The sequence below is a fragment of the Symphalangus syndactylus genome, chromosome 3 (genome assembly GCF_028878055.3).
Source record: "Symphalangus syndactylus isolate Jambi chromosome 3, NHGRI_mSymSyn1-v2.1_pri, whole genome shotgun sequence".
Lineage (NCBI taxonomy): Eukaryota > Metazoa > Chordata > Mammalia > Primates > Hylobatidae > Symphalangus > Symphalangus syndactylus.
Window position 1 is genome coordinate 102513931 of NC_072425.2, and position 19953 is coordinate 102533883.

General features: G+C 40.1%; 1 protein-coding gene across 2 annotated transcripts in view; it reads left to right on the forward strand.

Annotated features, from left to right (window-relative positions):
- COL28A1 (collagen type XXVIII alpha 1 chain) overlaps positions 1-19953 on the forward strand; it is a 186333-nt gene that overhangs the window by 102125 nt on the left and 64255 nt on the right. For both annotated transcript variants that reach the window (XM_055272611.2, XM_055272612.1), the window contains exons 26-27: positions 14124-14192; positions 16154-16222. In XM_055272611.2, coding sequence (XP_055128586.1) covers positions 14124-14192; positions 16154-16222 — 138 coding nt within the window. The remainder of the gene's footprint in view (positions 1-14123; positions 14193-16153; positions 16223-19953) is intronic.

Sequence of the window (19953 nt, forward strand, 5' to 3'; positions counted from 1 at the left end):
AAGGTTTTCCTGGAGACAGCCTTCTTGCTTTGTTCCCTCCTAACTTCATGTCACCAGAACTAAGTGTACCATTCAGTAGGACCTCTGCAACCTGTTGAATGAATGGAAAATGAATAAATGATCAATATTACCCTAAAGGGAGAATTTTTCCTTTGAAATATGTCTACTTACTTAGTTTTTTTAATGTTTCCAGGTCATTAGAGAGAAAAGATATTGTATGTGCTTAATGCCAACTTCTCCCCTTGGTTTTTGCCCCTGCCACAAAATTTAGAAGTGCCTCTTTGCCCTCTCCCAGGTAGGATAAAAGATTGGAGACCCATGGCACTAAATTTCATCTTTAAAAGGGAATCTTGATAGCTGCCTCATCTGTGCTTCTGGGGGTAATGGTGAGAGTCCAATGAGGATGTATCTGGAAGTGCTGTGTACACTGTACAGACAGGACAAACCCGAGGTGCTTCGATGAAGGATCTGGCTTGGTCTGACTGCGGACTACATCAGATTCTTGAATAAGCCTCAACTGTATCAATAAACTGCACCAAATTTGGGTACTGATGTATTCTTTTTTCTTTAAGGCATAGCACCTGTCAAAATCCTAAAATAAAAAAAATAGAGAAATTCAATAGGTAAACCTCATATTTTATGCTGTGAGTGAAACAATGGTAAAAACTTGTATATTGAATATTTAGGGAAGTATAAGCTTATTTCTATGTAAAATAAGACATGAAATAAAATATGTTAAATATATACTAGAATGCATGTATTCCAATGGAAACAGATGATCATTTACATTTTCACAGAGTAGATTAAAAATTTTTTATGTAACTACACATGATGTTATATTATACGATTATGTTACTGCTTTACATTGAGCAATAATAATAACGACAGGCACTTAGGCACAGATAAAGAACATTTAAAAAACTAGCCAGGTGTGGTGGCTCATGCCTGTAATCCCAGCACTTTGGGAGGCTGAGGTGGGCAGATCACCTGAAGTCAGGAGTTTGAGACCAGCCTAGCCAACATGGTGAAACCCCGTCTCTACTAAAAATACAAAAATTAGCTGGGCGTGGTGGTGCACGCCTATAATCCCAGCTACTCAGGAGGATGAGGCAGGAGAATTGCTTGAACCCAGGAGGCGGAGGTTGCAGTGAGCTGAGATCACACCACTGCACTCCAGCCTGGGCGACAGAGCAAAACTCCATTTCAAAAAAAAAACAACATAAAAAACCCAATTCTTATGCATATTTCACTGTGTCAGATTATCTAAGATACAGACTAAAACATTTACTAAATGATTGCATATGCCATTTTCCTCCAAAAGTCCCCTGTATTTGCCTTCATCTGCATTTTAGGGGGAAAAACATAAGAAACAAAGTGTTCAAAACTTCATCTTGCCTATGGTTTTTCTGAAATGGCTAACATGCTGCCAGAAGATGTATCTTAAGTGAAACTCCCATTGTGTGTGTGAGCCCACATGGGAGGCTGAGTGGAAGCAGCAGTCCGTGGTTTGCTTCCAGCTATAGGCAGAGCCCAGGGAGGAGAGCACTAGGTAGGACCTACCTGTCTGCACGCCTCCCTCTCAGCTGCTTTTCCTTTCTTCCATTGCTTCTTGTCTCTTCCCATGGAAATTGTGTTGTTCAGAATTTTTCTAGCCCTGGAAGGAGATGTTAGGAGGGTGAGCTGGTCTTAGAATCAAGGGAACTTGGATCATAAACTTGGAAATAAAGGAAAGTCTAAAAGAAAATACCAGCTTTTAAATAACTTTAAAAATCATCTCTCCTTTTTTTTTTTTTTTTTTTTTTTTTTTAGTATTTTTTTTTTTTTATTATACTTTAGGGTTTTAGGGTACATGTGCACAATGTGCAGGTTTGTTACATATGTATCCATGTGCCATGTTGATTTCCTGCACCCATTAACTCGTCATTTAGCATTAGGTGTATCTCCTAATGCTGTCCCTCCCCCCTCCCCCCACCCCACAACAGTCCCCGGAGCGTGATGTTCCCCTTCCTGTGTCCATGAGTTCTCATTGTTCAATTCCCACCTATGAGTGAGAACATGCGGTGTTTGGTTTTTTGTCCTTGCGATAGTTTACTGAGAATGATGTTTTCCAGTTTCATCCATGTCCCTAGAAAGCACACGAACTCATCATTTTTTATGGCTGCATAGTATTCCATGGTGTATATGTGCCACATTTTCTTAATCCAGTCTATCGTTGTTGGACATTTGGGTTGGTTCCAACTCTTTGCTATTGTGAATAGTGCCGCAATAAACATACGTGTGCATGTGTCTTTATAGCAGCATGATTTATAGTCCTTTGGGTATATACCCAGTAATGGGATGGCTGGATCAAATGGTATTTCTAGTTCTAGATCCCTGAGGAATCGCCACACTGACTTCCACAATGGTTGAACTAGTTTACAGTCCCACCAACAGTGTCAAAGTGTTCCTATTTCTCCACATCCTCTCCAGCACCTGTTGTTTCCTGATTTTTTAATGATGGCCATTCTAACTGGTGTGAGATGGTATCTCACTGTGGTTTTGATTTGCATTTCTCTGATGGCCAGTGATGAGGAGCATTTCTTCATGTGTTTTTTGGCTGCATAAATGTCTTCTTTTGAGAAGTGTCTGTTCATGTCCTCTGCCCACTTTTTGATGGGGTTGTTTGTTTTTTTCTTGTAAATTTGTTTGAGTTCATTGTAGATTCTGGATATTAGCCCTTTGTCAGATGAGTAGGTTGCAAAAATTTTCTCCCATTGTGTAGGTTGCCTGTTCACTCTGATGATAGTTTCTTTTGCTGTGCAGAAGCTCTTTAGTTTAATGAGATCCCATTTGTCGATTTTGGCTTTTGTTGCCATTGCTTTTGGTGTTTTAGACATGAAGTCCTTGCCCACGCCTATGTCCTGAATGGTATTGCCTAGGTTTTCTTGTAGGATTTTAATGGTTTTAGGTCTAACATATAAGTTTTTAATCCATCTTGAATTAATTTTTGTATAAGGTGTAAGGAAGGGATCCAGTTTCAGCTTTCTACATATGGCTAGCCAGTTTTCCCAGCACCATTTATTAAATAGGGAATCCTTTCCCCATTGCTTGTTTTTGTCAGGTTTGTCAAAGATCAGATAGTTGTAGCTATGCGGCATCATTTCTGAGGGCTCTGTTCTGTTCCATTGATCTATGTCTCTGTTGTGGTACCAGTACCATGCTGTTTTGGTTACTGTAGCCTTGTAGTATAGTTTAAAGTCAGGTAGCGTGATGCCTCCAGCTTTGTTCTTTTGGCTTAGGATTGACTTGGCGATGCGGGCTCTTTTTTGGTTCTGGCCAGAGCAATCAGGCAGGAGAAGGAAATAAAGGGTATTCAATTAGGAAAAGAGGAAGTCAAATTGTCCCTGTTTGCAGATGACATGATTGTATATCTAGAAAACCCCATTGTCTCAGCCCAAAATCTCCTTAAGCTGATTAGCAACTTCAGCAAAGTCTCAGGATACAAAATTAATATACAAAAATCACAAGCATTCTTGTACACCAATAACAGACAAACAGAGAGCCAAATCATGAGTGAACTCCCATTCACAATTGCTTCAAAGAGAATAAAATACCTAGGAATCCAACTTACAAGGGATGTGAAGGACCTCTTCAAGGAGAACTACAAACCACTGCTCAATGAAATAAAAGAGGATACAAACAAATGGAAGAACATTCCATGCTCATGGGTTGGAAGAATCAATATCGTGAAAATGGCCATACTGCCCAAGGTAATTTATAGATTCAATGCCATCCCCATCAAGCTACCAATGACTTTCTTCACAGAATTGGAAAAAACTCATCTCTCCTTTTTTATAGAGGCCTCAAAATCTCTATGTGGCCTTTTTTTCTGAAGAAAATTTCTGGAAACACACACACATACACACACACCACACACACACACACACACACAGAGCACAGAGAGAGAGAGAGTGTGTATATGTGTGTGTGTGTGTGTGTGTGTGTGTGTGAGAGAGAGAGAGAGAGATTCATAGACAGAAACTGGCAAAGAAAGGAAGATAATTCCAGTTAACTTTGCCCTTCTTGCTTGGTAAAGTACGGGAAATCCTGAAAATACCAAAAATTGTCCACGGCAGCAGAAGCACAGGACCAAAATGTGTGCAAAATTTCTCCCCTTTTGAGTTAAAGTGACAGAGAAACTGTATATATGTGTGTGTGGTAGTATAGCCATATGGATCCTGATATGTTTTTCATTTAAGCTTTGTGTAGTCGCCTTAAAATTGTGGCCTTAAGGCATTAACTTACAAAACAAATGTGGTTTGAAATGAGGAAACCATTAAGGTTGACAATGAATTTATGGTGGGTTTTGGTGCTGTTTAGTTAAGGTCACATGTGTTTAGCATATGACACAGACACGAAACTCAAAGCTTCTGTGTTTCAAAACATATAAAAAGCAGTCCCTGACATCTAGCACCCTTGTGGTTCTCCATGGCTTTTTTCCAAGTGGAAAAATTCCCTACAACATCAGTGGTTATTGTCCTTCTAGATACAATTACCTTGAATTTAATTCAAATTTGGCAAGACCTTCTGAGATATTTCCAAAATTCTTATAAAAACTACAACTTTGAAGGAGAGAGGAGATACAGATTTTAAACTCACCTTTGAAACATGCTGGGAAGAGGAACGGATAATTTGGTTTCTTGCTAAATGGGAAGTGCTCATCCAGTGTCCTCACTCCTGGATCCAATCTCCTGGCTTGTTGGTGGGGAAGCCAAGCTCCAAGCCCCACCCATCACTGCCTGCTTTTCTTCACTGGAGCCTTAGATATTAAGAGCACTTCTTGTGATTTGAGGGCAAACATGCCATACATCTCATTTCTCTTCGAGGAGCTGCAGATAACTCTGTTCCTGTGTTTTCACCCCCAAAGCTTTGTAAGGTACATGTAGCATGAGGGCTGATTTCCTGATGTCTCTGATGTAAGAGTTTATTTCTGGCCTCACAGAAAAGGAATATAAGAGGTGGCTCTCCTGAGTTCACTAAGGGCAGGTACAGCCTACCATGCCCATCTCTTAGCTTTTTTCAGGCCCTCTCAGGGAGCTGGATCATCATAGAAAAAGCTATGACCCTCTCCAAAGCCTTAGAGTGGTTGAACTTAGCCTAATCTTTGCATAGAAGAGATCTAATCTGGATTTGGGGTTAGGACCTCTTAACCATCAAGTTGTTGGCATAAGTCTGTTGGCAGAAAAGACTTGTTGAATTGTTGTTATTACAGGTATAATGACTATTATCATTGTCATGATTATGTATTACCTAAATATTTCCAGAATATTATGACATTTTTAACAGTCCTCCTGTTTTATAGATGAAGAAACAAAGAACCAGAAGGTTGAGCAACTTGCCTCTTTACAATAGAAACATTTGTGATACTATATTTGTTTTGTATATGAGAGGGGCTATGGATATGGATGAATGAATGAAAAATTAAATGGATGAATAAATCAGAGCAGAAAGCATGACTTACCCTGATCCACAGATGCTCAATCTCCTATGCTGTCCATCTTCTATCTAGGCACTGTTTTGTGTGCAGTTGGATTGTTTCTCCCTTCAGCCTAGCTTTTCTGTTGTCAAAACTTAAATTATATAAACATTAAAGAGAAGCATAAACCCCAAACCCAAAAGAGTTAAATATTTTTCAGTAACTTTAAATGTTTGAGTATTGTAAATACATGCTTTATTTGACAAAAGTGACCCATAGCCATAAAATGCAAGTCTATGTGGAATTCCACTGAGTATCATTATTCTAAAAATGTTCCCAGCATCTGAATTGCCCCTCTGTTCTCTGCAATGGCTCACATATGTACACTCCACCAACAGGCATTGGTGGAACAGAGGACCGATTCACACAGAGATGCATTAGGAATGTGTGAATTCCATTGGCAGACATAGACTGGACAAGGAACTCCATTTTTGAACCGTGCCCAACAAGGAGGGCTGGCCTAGGATACAGACAATAATGAAGTTAAGGGCATGTAATTCCAAAGTGGACTTGAGGAAAGCCACCTCCCTGTAATATGATGGCAAAATTGCTTCAGCCTGGACAATCAGCCCAAAACAGAACTAATTAAAGCCAGAGCCATACAAAGTTTAGACGCTAGGCAGTTTGACCCAGAGGTTTCAGAAAGGGTCATATCCAAGACCAGGAAAAGGTGACTTTTCAAGATTACTCCCCAATGCAGTTATATGCCTGATCTCTAAAATCTGGGCTGCACTCTAGTCCACCTCATGACTTTCAATATTGCTTTCATCTCTCCGTGCTGTTTTCCTAGCTTTGTATGTCTCTTCTTATGAGTATGTACATACTTTTCCTTCAGCCCTGGAGACACATGGTAAATACCCTTAACATTCATCGCCCACATCACCATAAACATATTGTTATTTTTGATCATGCAGACTTGGAGGAACTTTCTCCCAGTGGAAAATTATATTCAGTTTTAGTACAAGACAGGCTGCTCTTCTCCCTGTCGTAAGGGGCAGTGTCAATATTTCTGTTTTCAAGGTTTCTAACCAAGCTAAATAAGAAAGACTCTTCCTCTCCAATGAAGTTCTTGGCAAAAGGCCATCATTTGCTTATCTTTGATGAGATGATTTTGAGAAAAGGAAAAAAACAATAAGAAGTTTAAAAATTGTCAGGGACTATGAGATACAGCTGTTTTGGGGTGAATATTAAAGTTTTAGGAGATAAATTGATTCAAGTAATTGAAAATACTTTAAATACTTTGAAATTTAAAGGTGAAAAAATACTTGAGAGGAAATGTAGCAATTTGAGAACTTTGTTTTCTAGTATTTGTATAATTATTTTCTCATCCCCATGATGATCATGCTGACAGTTGGTACTGTCTTCCTATTCATATTAAAGGGTGTCATTGAGAAATGACTGAGTCATATGACAATGGTCATTCAATAATCAATACACATTGCCAATATGTGCATATGCTTAGAAAAAAGCCTCTAAAACTTCCATTGACATTCTGGCTACACGAGTGAGGTATTCTAGAGGTCTTAACACATGACACAGGTGGAATTATGTAATTCATTCCAGAGTTCTGCCTATGTTTGTGGTAGTTGGAGTAGTTATATCTTAATTTTATTTAAAAACCAGAAAGAAAGAAACATAAGGCAGCTGCTATCATCACTTTGACTTCTACCTTATTTTAAAACCCAGTCATTCCTCAGTTTCATCATTTAGCAGAATCTTTAGAGTACCATTCCTTGGAACATCCTTAAGGGGCTGATTCTTTCACAGTGAATTTAATTTGCTTTTATTGTCCCCAAAGTAGAAAAGCATGAAATCACTTTTGGAACAAGTATATCTTGCTTCCACCTTCTTCTCAAAGAGTGGCAGGAACTTAGCTGGCACAAAGGGAGAGAGTATGATTAAAGCCTCATTACTGTGTGAGGGAGTGAGGGGGAGGAAAATAATCTAATGGACTGATTATTTTCTCAAATATTGTATTGATATTTTTAGAAAACTCATAAGGTATAATGGGTTGTTTCCTTGTCACTGCTCCACCTTGAAACCTTGCCACTTATTAGCTGTGTGACCTCAGCAAGTCGTTTAGTCTCCCTGAGGCTTAGCATTCTTATCTGTGATTTGGGATAATAATGCCTACTTCACAGGTTTATTATGATAAATTAATAGACTAATGTACGTAAAACATCTTTATGAATTCTAACATATTAAAATATAATTAGTGGTAGTAGCCATTTTATGCATCACGCTGCCAAATCACACACATTGTAGGATGGATAAGAAGAGAGATTAAGAACTGGTATAGGTAGGAGATCTGGAATGAAGTCAATTAACACATTGGAGTAAACCGCGAAACCAAGGATTAGCAATGGAGGGAAAATGGGAAGGGAAGACTTAGGGGCTGGATTCTTGTGCAGGTCATGTGGGATCCGTGTAATACAGGATGAATCTTATAATCCGGGATGTTCTTCCCCTTGAGAGGGTGTGATTGACAATGTAGGGAAAGGACTTTTACAGTTTCACAGCCAAACAGTCGAGGTCTTTGCATTAAATGACAGTTGGAAAAAAGTCTATGGAAAAGTTAGCGTCTTGCATCTAGTCCCAGTCAACACCAAAATGGGAGATGGGTTCTGGAGTCATACCTGGGTTTGAATTGCTTCAGACTACCTAGTTTTTGGCAAGTCATGTATCCTGCTGTAGCCTCAGTTTCCTTATCTGTAAAATGGAATAAGTTGATGTTGATAAGATCAGGTAAGATAATGAATGAAAAGTGCCTGCTGAATAATAAACTTAATAAGTATTATTTTTATTTATTATTTATTATAATAGTTTTAATATTAACCAAATTGAAGATTTACTAATGAGAAAATGAATGAATGTATTTGCTCTCCTCTTTCTTCTTTCATTTAAAAAGGGAAAGCGTCAATGTGTGAGTTTTAGAACTATCATAAGATGATGTGTATTTTTAAAGGAGTTAAAATTATCCACTCTGCAAGGTGATGGTCTAAGTAGTCTTCACTGAACCATTTGTTAAGTTCATATGCACAAATACTGCAGACAGTCCTGAATTTGGCCATTTCCTGTGAAAATGAAAGTAGTATCTCCCATCTAGAATCCCTTTTGTGGGCCAAGAGGAAGTGGTATGCCATCTAAACAGTCCGTTATTCTTCTTTTGAGAGAGCGGTTGCAGGGGTTAGGGATAAGGCTAAGACTGTCGTCTTAGGAAAGTGATAGATGTTGTTACCAATGGCGACTCTGGAATTTGCTCTCATGTCTGTTCATTATCTCCTAATACAAGGGCTCCCTCTGCAGGCTCCAACAAGCCTCAGCTGTTGCGTGGGAAGCTATGTCCAGCTACGCGAGAACCTGTTGTAATTCCTTTATTTGTGAATGTAGCTGTATCCACTGACAACAAACCGTGTATCTGAAAATATCACAGGTCAACGCACTTCTTAGGTACCTATGGTGCTGCCTTATGACAAAACCAGTGCCGTCAAATGGCCAAGCAAGACCTGCCCGCAGTTCTCTTGCTCACATTTACCAGGTGTGGTGGCCTAACATGGACACATGGCCCATGGAACAACAAAAGATCATTTTCAAAGACCCCACCATAGTGGAGAGACACTACTTCTGTGGATTCTTAGATCATTAAATGCCTAATGTTCCCATCTATCAAAGTATGGTACATATACACTGAGGAACAACTCTCATGCTGTGTTACAGACCAATTCTAATATCTGCAGAATGTTAAGACCTGATTTAAAGTCTGTTAGATTCACAAAAGCATTGCTATAAGTCATTTTCCCATAGTTTGAAAGATACAAAAGATTATTTAAATATGTGAAACATAGCTATATGTCAACAATTATATGGATAAGGATGGACAGTTTGTTTTAGGTGAACACTGAAGGACCACAGATGACGTGGAACACACCTTAAATTCATTGGCTGAGGCTGCGGGACAGAGAGAACGGTAAGGTATCTACAGGGTCAGCTGTCCTACTGCAGTTGGCCTTCAGATACTCCCAGAGGTTGAGGGTTAGGGGGAAGTGAATAAGGAAGACTATGAAGGAGAGAATGAATAGCAACACTGAGCATTGACAAGGCTGGCCTGAGAGAAACTATGGACCTATTTTAACTGCTTTTCCCGCTTGCTTTCCCATGTGTGGGTATTAGTATGATTAATACTAGTCGAGGGGAGGTTTTAGCTAACATTCTCACAAGAACAATATCAAGAATTAAATACTAGAGTGTCAAATTTTTTCTTAAAACATACTACTTTGTTAAAAAAAATTGTGCCTTCTCTCTGTATCCCTATGTTAAAAAAAATTATGTAACATTTGGTATATCCCAAGAATACACACAACACATGTAAATTCTAATGATGTTGAATCTACCTGTGTGCTCCTCCCCTTTGCCCAGTTTAATATCTTTAAAATCATGAATTATTATTAAGGAGGTCTATTACAGCAACACTATCTCAGGCTCACTGGAGAGACTTTTGCTGGATATTGTTTATGGATTTTTAAAAATTATATTAAAACAATTTATTATGAAAATTAAGCATGCACAAAAGTGGAAAGACTAGTGAAATGAACTCTCATTTACATATCACACTTCCTTAACAATTATCAACACATAGCTGATCTTGTTTTAGCTATATTCTTCACTCCTCCCCTTGCCACATTATCCTGAAGCAATCCTCAGACATCACCCATATAAAGCGTTAGTATTTGTCACCCAAATGTAAGAACTCTTTTTAAAAACTTGAGTGCAATACTATTATCAAACCTAAAACAAACGAACAATTCCTTAATACAGCAAATATCCAGCATTCACATTTCCAAGCTTGTCTTATCCATTTGCTACAATTGGTTTGTTTGGATTGGGATCCAAATCATGCCCACACATTGCATTTGATTGAGATAGCTCTTAAATCTCTTTTAATCAGAGTAGACTCCTCCCTTGTTTTTTATTTTATTTTATTTTATTATTATACTTTAGGTTTCAGGGTACATGTGCACAATGTGCAGGTTTGCTACATATGTATCCATGTGCCATGTTGGTTTGCTGTACCCATTAACTCGTCATTTAGCCTTAGGTATATCTCCTAATGCTGTCCCTCCCCTCTCCCCCCACCTCACAACAGTCTCCGGAATGTGATGTTCCCCTTCCTGTGTCCATGAGTTCTCATTGTTCAATTCCCACCTATGAGTGAGAACATGCAGTGTTTGGTTTTTTGTCCTTGCGATAGTTTACTGAGAATGATGTTTTCCACTCTCATCCATATCCCTACAAAGGACATGGACTCATCATTTTTATGGCTGCATAGTATTCCATGGTGTATATGTGCCACATTTTCTTAATCCAGTCTATCGTTGTTGGACATTTGGGTTGGTTCCAAGTCTTTGCTATTGTGAATAGTGCTGCAATAAACATACGTGTGCATGTGTCTTTATAGCAGCATGATTTATAGTCCTTTGGGTATATACCCAATAATGGGATGGCTGGGTCAAATGGTATTTCTAGTTCTAGATCCCTGAGGAATCGCCACACTGACTTCCACAATGGTTGAACTAGTTTACAGTCCCACCAACAGTGTAAAAGTATTCCTATCTCTCCACATCCTCTCCAGCACCTGTTGTTTTTAGCTCGCAGTTAGTGAATGTGTTATTTGTACTCGCGGATTTGCTGATGATATCCTCATGGTGTTGTGTAACGTGTTTCTCCCTCTTCCGTCTATTACTGTAAGCTGGTAGTAATAGCTGGCAGGAACTTGGGGACACTCAAAGCTGGTAGGTCTAGAGATGTGTTTACATCCAGGTTCAGTTTTTTCTAGGCCAGAATGTTGATAGGTAGGGTGGTGTATTCTCTAATGCATCACAGCAGGAGGCACATGGTGTCTCGCTGCATCCTTCCTTTTTTTTTTTTTTTTTTTTGGAGACAGAGTCTCACTCTGTCACCCAGGCTGGAGTGCAATGGCATGGTCTTGGTTCGCTGCAACCTCTGCCTCCCAGGTTCAAGTGATTCTCCCACCTCAGCCTCCCTGGTAGCTGGGAGTACAGGTGCCTGCCACCACGCCTGGCTAATTTCTGTATTTTTAGTAGAGACACTGTTTCATTACATTGGCCAGGCTGATCTCGAACTCCTGACCTCGTGATCCACCCGCCTCGGCCTCCCAGAGTGCTGGGATTACAGGCATGAGGCACTGCGCCCAACCTGGCCGTATCCCTCCTAACCTTTTCACCTCATCATGGAAGGGCACAGGTGAACGGAAATGAATGAGAGGAAGCCACCAAATCTGGGGTGAGTTGGGGTGACTGAGCAAAGAGGAGTATTATTTTTGATAAAACATTCAATGATTTTGGGTAAGATTTACTTAACTATGCTTCCTTGTTTTGTTGGAGGGTGTCAAAATGTTTGGAAGAGAAAAGACATGTCCTTTTAAGATGTAGCAAAGTGTACGAATCAGGTGTAGTTGGAGAACTTCAGGCAGTGAACTTACACACTCTCCCTTTGAAAGTACTTCAGAGGTACTCAAGAAAGGAGTGAGAATGGAAATGTATGTACTACAGGGTTTTCATGTTCTCTACTTGGAGCCCTTGATGTTGGAGTGATCTTTTCAGCCGGCAGGAACTTGGGAACCCTCAAACATGGGAGTCAGTAGGAGAGAGGTGTTAAAGAGATAATTAGCACCTGTAGCCTTAGAAGCAGCTAAGTACTAAGTGGAACAGATGGAGACAGTATAATAAAAGTGGCCTGTAAGCAAAATAGAAATACATAATTATGAAAGTAGATATTAAAAGAATTAAGTCAGCAATAAAGTACAGTTTTAAAATGGCCCCCGTCCTTTTAAGGGCTTGTGTTATCTAGAAGTATTTTAGAGTTTATAAGTAGAAAGTAAATTAAAAGATGGACTGTTTTTCTGGATAAACAACTTCAACATTTCTTATAATTTATGGTTTTTGCAGTGTTGGAAGCTAGAAGCTGTTTAGCTGGTAATAGGATGTGGGCAAAACAGGACCTAAGGCAAAGGTCTTGGGAGATAGCAAAGTCTGACCCTGGTTCTTTTTTTTCTTTATTTATTCAGGCATATTTTACACATTATAGAATTCATCCTTTTTAAGTATAAAATTCAATGATTCTTTAAGTAAATTTGCTACTAAGCTATACAGCCATCACCATAAATCAGTTTTAGGACATTTTTATCCCCACAGTAAAATCCCTCATGACCATTTATAGTTAATCCATGTTGCTATCCCTGGCCCCTGGCAGTGACTAATCTACTTTTTGTTTCTATAGAGTTACCTTTTCTGGATATTATTTGTAAATGTAATCATATAATATATCTGGCTTCTTTCATCAGTAATAATGTTTTTGAGGTTCATTCATGTTATAGCATTTATTTATAGTTTATTCCTTTATATTGCTGAATTTACAGCACTTTGTCCATTCACCAGTTGATGGGCATTTAGGCATTTAGGCTGTTTCTAGTTTTGGATTATTATGAATAATGCTGCTAAGGGCAATCATATGCAAGTCTCTATGTGGACATACACTTTTATTTTCTTTGGGTGTATATGTAGGAGTGAAATGACTGTATCATTTGGCAAATTTATGTTGAACCTTAAACTGCCAAACTGTTTTCCAAAGTGGCTGCACCAGCAATTATGAGGGTTCCTGTTTTTCTACATCCTTCTAGCCCTGCACCTTAATAGCTGTGCAGACTTGGGCAAACCTTAGTTACCGCTTTAATAAAATAGGTGGGTGGAGCTGACATATACCATGTGCCTATTCTGTGGTAAAAATCATGATAGAAGCACTTACAAGCTTTGTCTCACTTAATTCTGAGCCCTATGAAATGTAGATATTATTTTCTACATATGTGATGAATTTACCGAGGTTCAGAGAAGTTACATAAACTAGACATCATTATAATGCAGGATTATTGTGAGTACTAAATTACATCAAATAACATATATGAACGCGTGGCATAGTCTTGGGAATACAGAAGGTAGCTAATGAAGCAATTTTTATTTCTCTCCTTCTTCCCATCATTAGCATCTCTAGTAGATCTAGACACAGGGCGTCACCTACCCTCATCAGGTGCCACCAATTTTCTGGTAATAGTTACCAGCTATGAAGCTGTCATGCCTTAGTGAAGCTGAAAATCCTTTTTAGAGTTTATCCTGCACTTCCAGTTAATGAGGTGGCAGAAACATCATAACTCAGATAGCATAATCTTTGTTGCATACAATGATAAACGCAACTAGTTCAGGATATGATTATATTTCTTAATGGTTGTTTTTTATTCTTGTCTCTTCTTCCATCCTCTATTCACAATACTCGTAATTACTTTTCCAAATTCTAGAGAAGAGAGTTCTGAAAAAAGTTAATGTTGCCGAGAAGTTAATTGACTTGATTAATTTGAAATGGACCTGGATCTGTTGGTTTGAGGATTGCCTAAGTGGTAATAGAAAAGTGATCTAGGAGAAGAGGGTTCAATTAGTACCTTAATCACATTCAAGAAGTTTTTGATATTAAAATATATATATTTAAAAAAACATGAAGTCTTTAAAAAATTAGTAACTTGTTATTTGTTGTGTCTTTTCAGGGAGAGCCTGGGGTCAGAGGCCCTCCAGGTCCTTCTGGGCCTCGGGGCATAGGAACCCAAGGGCCAAAGGTGAGTCCTCAGCTCAGTGCTTTGTGTGAGGGTCAGATATCATCAGTGACAAACAAGTGAACAGTAACTTCATAATAAGTGTTCATCTTGGTGTTGACTTATTTTTTTCTTGGTGACTGATGAAAAGTCTTATTTTTCATATCAGGTGAACGTTCAGTAAAATAGAACATTCGAGTTTATAAAGCCATTCACTTCCCCCAAAAGAAATGAGCAAGTCAGCCTCTTTTTAATTTCAAAGTGCTCAGAACATTTCTGGGTTTCTTAGAGGCTGTGCCGTCGTCAAGAAGCACATCTTTACTTTGGCAGAGGTGCCTCAGGTGGCCTTTTAACAGGTCACCTGCTAAAGTGTCATTGTGCCCTTTGTGCCCCAGCTACTCTGGCAGGGCGTCAGTACAAGGGTCTAGATTGATTGTCCCTGGAGAAGACGGAGCAACTTCTTTTGGCCCAGTTTCCCTCCTTTCTATGTCTCCTTCAGTTTGGTGGTTATTCATCCTTTTATTCTTTTAATCCAGTGTTTCTCAAAGAGGGAGACTGTGTTTCCCTTCCCTGGCCTCAGAGAACATGTGGCAATGTCTAGGGGCATTTTTTGGTTGTAGTAGGTCGAGTCCAGAGATGCTGCCAACCATTCTACAATGCCCAGGACAGCCTCCCATCAGAAAGAGTGACCCAGCTCAAAATGTCAATAGTGCTGAGTTTGAGAAACCTAGTTTTAATTGTTCATTCACTTGCTCAACAAATTTCTTTGATTTGTTTGAAAGTAGGGTAAAGAAGTAGCAAGCATGTTCAGTAGGGAAAATAGATGTCAATGAACCACCCACCACAAATGCAAATTTTGAATTGGTATATTCATGCCAAAAATGCGCAGACGTGAATTAGAGCCCATTCTCAGATAGGAGAGGGAAAAGGCTGTATGAGTCAAAGATTTTACTGAGCATCCCAGAATTACCAAGATTCTCAGTTTATCTCTGTTTTGTCCATCCACTCAATTTTGGAAGTATGCTATTTTTGAACCTTCTAGATCACTTTAAATGGATGAAGATCCCCACCCCCCCAAGATGTTAGTAGTCATTATCACTGGGTGATGGGAAGATGGGTCTGTTTTTCTTATTCATGTCGTCTTTATTTCTGTTTAAATTTTTTTTGCAATGGGCAGGTATTCCTCTTATAATCAGAAAAAAATCAAGCTTTTTTAATGCTAGAAAGAAAAAGACTGACTATACAATAACTTATATTAACCCAGCATTTCTGAAGGCTTCTTCCATCCGATGTTAATTTAGGAACTTCTGGGATAAGCAACGTTACACTAATTTCTTTATTGTGGGACTTGTTAGAGCCATTAATCTACTACATTAGTGTGCACTGGAGATCTCCAAGGGAAAGCGCATGCTATTTTCCAATCTTGTTCCACCACGAAGTGCTTCCAAAGAAACATGGGCTCAGTTTATGAACAGATACTGGGAAATGCTACACTTGCTTATTGCTTCATCTACATATTTTCCTAAAAATTTGGACATTGATATCCACTGAATCTTTAACTGCAACCCCAGTGAAATCACACCTTATATTGAAATGGAGCAACATCTTAAGGCTATGTGGAGCCACATGTCAGTGGTTTTCATACGTGGTGCAGGGCACCCCTGGTGTTCTTGGGCTTGGTGGTAGGGCAGTGAAGGGGGCCCAAGCAGATGAGGCCCTGGGCCTCCATTTCTGCTTTTAGGCCAAGCAGCTCTGCTTACTGCTTAATTTTTATTTGGATTATATTTAAGGTTTTGTTTGCAAAGAATTCTGTGGTTTAAAAATATTGAGGAAGCACTCTAAGTAAAATAGTAAGTAGCTTATAGGCAGCATGAAAGTCCTGGTCAGACTGAAGTAAGAATGAAGCTGAGGGTAGTAATACTTAACATTGTTTCTTCTTTGATCTTCTTACATTTTGTCTTCAAATTCTCCCCATCTTCTAACAGGGTGATACTGGGCAGAAAGGCTTGCCTGGCCCTCCCGGCCCCCCTGGCTATGGATCACAGGGAATTAAAGTAAGTGAATAGGGTTGTGCTGGAGTCACCTCTGATTTCACCAGAGTGATCGGGAGAAGATGTTGTAGATAACACAAAAATGGCTATTGTGAAATAGATTTGTTGTGAGCCTAGCAGTTAAATGGCATCCAGTATTTAGAGACATCATCTGGAAGTGTAAAAATGGTATGAGTACAATACTTTAGCAAATGCTCAACATTATATAAATTGCTTGGTGCAAAAGTGAACTGTTCTATGGTTTGTTGCTTTCCCCTCTTTGTGAATTGAATGGAGAATTTATACTCAGCTGCTCTCTCTCTCTCTCTCTCCCTCCCCCCCTCCTTCCCTTACCTTCCTCACCTGTATCCTCCCTGGTAGCCCAGGGCTTCCCAATCTTAGCTCACAGTGGAATCACCTAGGGAGCTTTTGAATAGTACTAATGCCCTTTCCCAGAGGAACGAAATCCGAATCTCTGGGAGTAGAGCGTGGGTGCTGTGGTTTTCAAAGCTCTCCAAGGGATTCTCCTGAGCAGCCAGGGTGAGAACTTGTATTCTAGGCCCTGAGTCTGTGTTACTGGAATTCATAGCCATCTGCATGTCACTTTGTTTCTGCGTCAGCAGCAACAAGCTCATCCGGCATGGTGGGACTCTCAGGGTCTCTCATGTCTCAGTAGACAAATTTGGCATCTAAACATTGCTGTGTAATTCTAAAAAATTCCGTCTTCTGCTTCTAATATGTTGATGTTGTTGTTCTTATCGGTTCACTCTCTTTTTTTCCGATTCCGCTGCTGCCCCCCTCATGAGCTGGTTTTTTATTTTACATGTACTTTTATATATATATATATTTTACCATGCTTAAGCTTTGAAACTGAGTTATTCACCTCTGGATGATTGAGATTGATTCTAAAACTGTGGGAACATTCAAAATAAACTCCTTTTCAAATAGCAGAACTTCTTAGTAAGTAGGAGACAGTAGGAGCTTAAGATAATAAATGTGAAAATCCTGTGTTGAAATTAAACTGCCTACTTCTGTGTAGAGAGAGTGAGCTTACTCAAGAGCAGAACTCATAGAATGTGTGTTAAATCTCCAGTTTTGTCACACAATGTCTAGAGCTTCTACAGCAGGTCTTTTAAATAACAGTTGTTCATCTCTCGGGCTAAGTATCCAAGCGAAGGCCAAATAGGCCAGTTGCCTATATTGTACAAGCCCTGGAAAGAAAATATAGCAACACTCTGCTTTCTCATAAACAACACCAATCTCATACTTAATCTTTAAATTCTATGGTTAAAAGGTGGTAGTGTTGTACACACAGTTTTGCATGAGTTTGCTTAGGGAATAAACCTATGCCAAACCACAGGTCTTGTCAGCAACATAAGCTCAACTCACACGTGCTGTTAGTTTATTGCTGCCACCTCTTTAGGCCTGGGGCTGGTTTTCTCCACTCTGTTATCTGGGAACTACTTCCTCATTCTCACTTGGGTTGTGTTTAGTTAATCCTTACCAACTATAACTTATCTGACTTCCTGCCTATCCTTATGCCCTCAGGGTTATGCTGTGTCCAAACTCCATCCTGGGTGAAACCAGGTCCTGAAGCCTCCCATCATAGGAAAGAACCAAAATCAAAACTGCCACGTATCCCATCTTATCAGAAATGAGATAAGCTTTTCCTTCACTTAGGGCTGTAGCCTGATGCTGCTTAGCAGTGAGCCCAGACTAAGGCTCACTCATAAAACTTCTCTAGGCGGGGTGCGGTGGCTCATGCCTGTAATCTCAGCACTTTGGGAGGCCAAGGCAGGCAGATCACTTGAGGTCAGGAGTTCAAGACCAGCCTGGGAAACATGGTGAAACCCCGTGTCTACTAAAAATACAAAACTTAGCCTGGTGTGGTGGTGCATGTCTGTAGTCCCAACTACTCAGGAGGCAGAGGCATGAGAATCGCTTGAACCCAAGAGGCAGAGGCTGCAGTGAGCTGAGATAGTGCCACTGCACTCCAGCCTGGATGACAGAGCGAGACCTTGTCTTCCCAAAAAAAGAAAACCACCCAGCACTTTGGGAGGCTGAGGTGGGTGGATCATGAGGTCAGGAGTTTGAGACCAGCCTAACCAATATGGTGAAACCCCATCTCTACTAAAAATACAAAAATTAGCCAGGCATGATGGTGCGTATCTGTAATCTCAGCTACTCAGGAGGCTGAGGCAGGAGAATTGCTTGAATCCTGGAGGCAGAGGTTGCAGTGAGCCAAGATCACACCACTGCACTCCTGCCTGGGCAACAGAGTGAGACTCTGTCTCAAAAAACAAACAAACAAACACAACCAGGAAAACCTCTTTAGACATATTGGATTGCCTGGCATCCAGTTGGCAGCAGGACAGAGGTTCGTCCCTCAGGACTTCCACCTCATTTTCCTGACTGTGGCAAAAACCACAGTTACTTTTGCACCAACGAAATATCATCACTGCAAAAGGGAGGGAACTGAAAAACCAAATTGGTGGCATTCTTATGAGTCATTTCAAGGATATAGGAACAGTAAAATTTCATTTCTTACATTCATTTGTTGACTTATTTCCTACCCCTTTGCAAAGAGCATTCGAATCAGTGAAATCTGCTTCTGTTGGTGTGTGTGCTTAGTAGGTTTGATGGAAACCTTTGTTGCTGTTAACCTTTAACACAGAGGCCTGAACTGTACTCTGTCTCTCTATCCCCTTCCACTTATGGAAGAAATAAGGGTTGTAGCTGCAATCACAAGTGATTTGCTTCAGCACTCACCTAACTTAGTTGCTAGAATAGTGGTTCTTCAGCCAGTCATTCATTCATTCAACCAACCAGCCGATACTGATTGAGCATCCTCTATGTCAGGCAAATAAGCCAAGTGCTAGTATAAAGTAGTGAGTAAAAATATGTGAACTTAGTCCTCATGGAATTTGCAGGCTATAAAATAATTAGACTTTGAGTTCTGGAGAGTATAGAGGATGGCACAATGGAGTGAATTTAGATTACAGCAGTAGGCAGGGCCCTTGTGAGGTCCTATGGGCCAAGTAATGAGTTTGGCCTTAATCCTAGGAGCAAGTGGAAGTCAGAAGAATGATCTGATCAGTTTGGAAGAGACTCACTCTGGCTACCATTTGTAGAATGAATGGACATGACTGGAAGGAATGTGGGAGTAGAAGGGCTTCTCTTTCCATGTCCCTTCCCATTCTCTTGACTCTCTATGTGGAAGAGCATGATCTTCTGGGAACCTCTTTCCCCTGCCTTTCCTGGGGCTCTGGGACCACCTAGGGCTGCTGCTGTGGTAGCTCTGGTCCTGGAAAACCCTGAGAGCATGGTGGGCTCACCCCTCTTTATTTAGTACCATGGCACCCTCCTGCCATTCCTCTGCTGGCCCAACTGGCTCTGCCCTGAAGAGGAACTCCAGCTCCTTCAGGGCCTTGGTGCTTTTTCCCAACCACAAATGTCTGTTGTTGGGATCGATGAATATGGGACTGTGGCTGTTTGATCCTAAAATGGCCTTGGACTTTCAGGTTCATGTCACAGGCCAGGAAGTTATATGATGCTGCCATCTTGTCCCACTGTGAGCCTCCAGCACTAACCCAGATATAGACTCCAGATATATCAGAAGTCCCACAGATTAAGTCAGAAGGGAGAAGGAATGGGTCTGGGTCTGGAGAAATTCCTTTATATGCCAAGTAGCTATTGTGAGGCCAGGAGGGATGTGATCAGAGGGTGGACCACCCAGGTTAAAAAGCATTTAGACA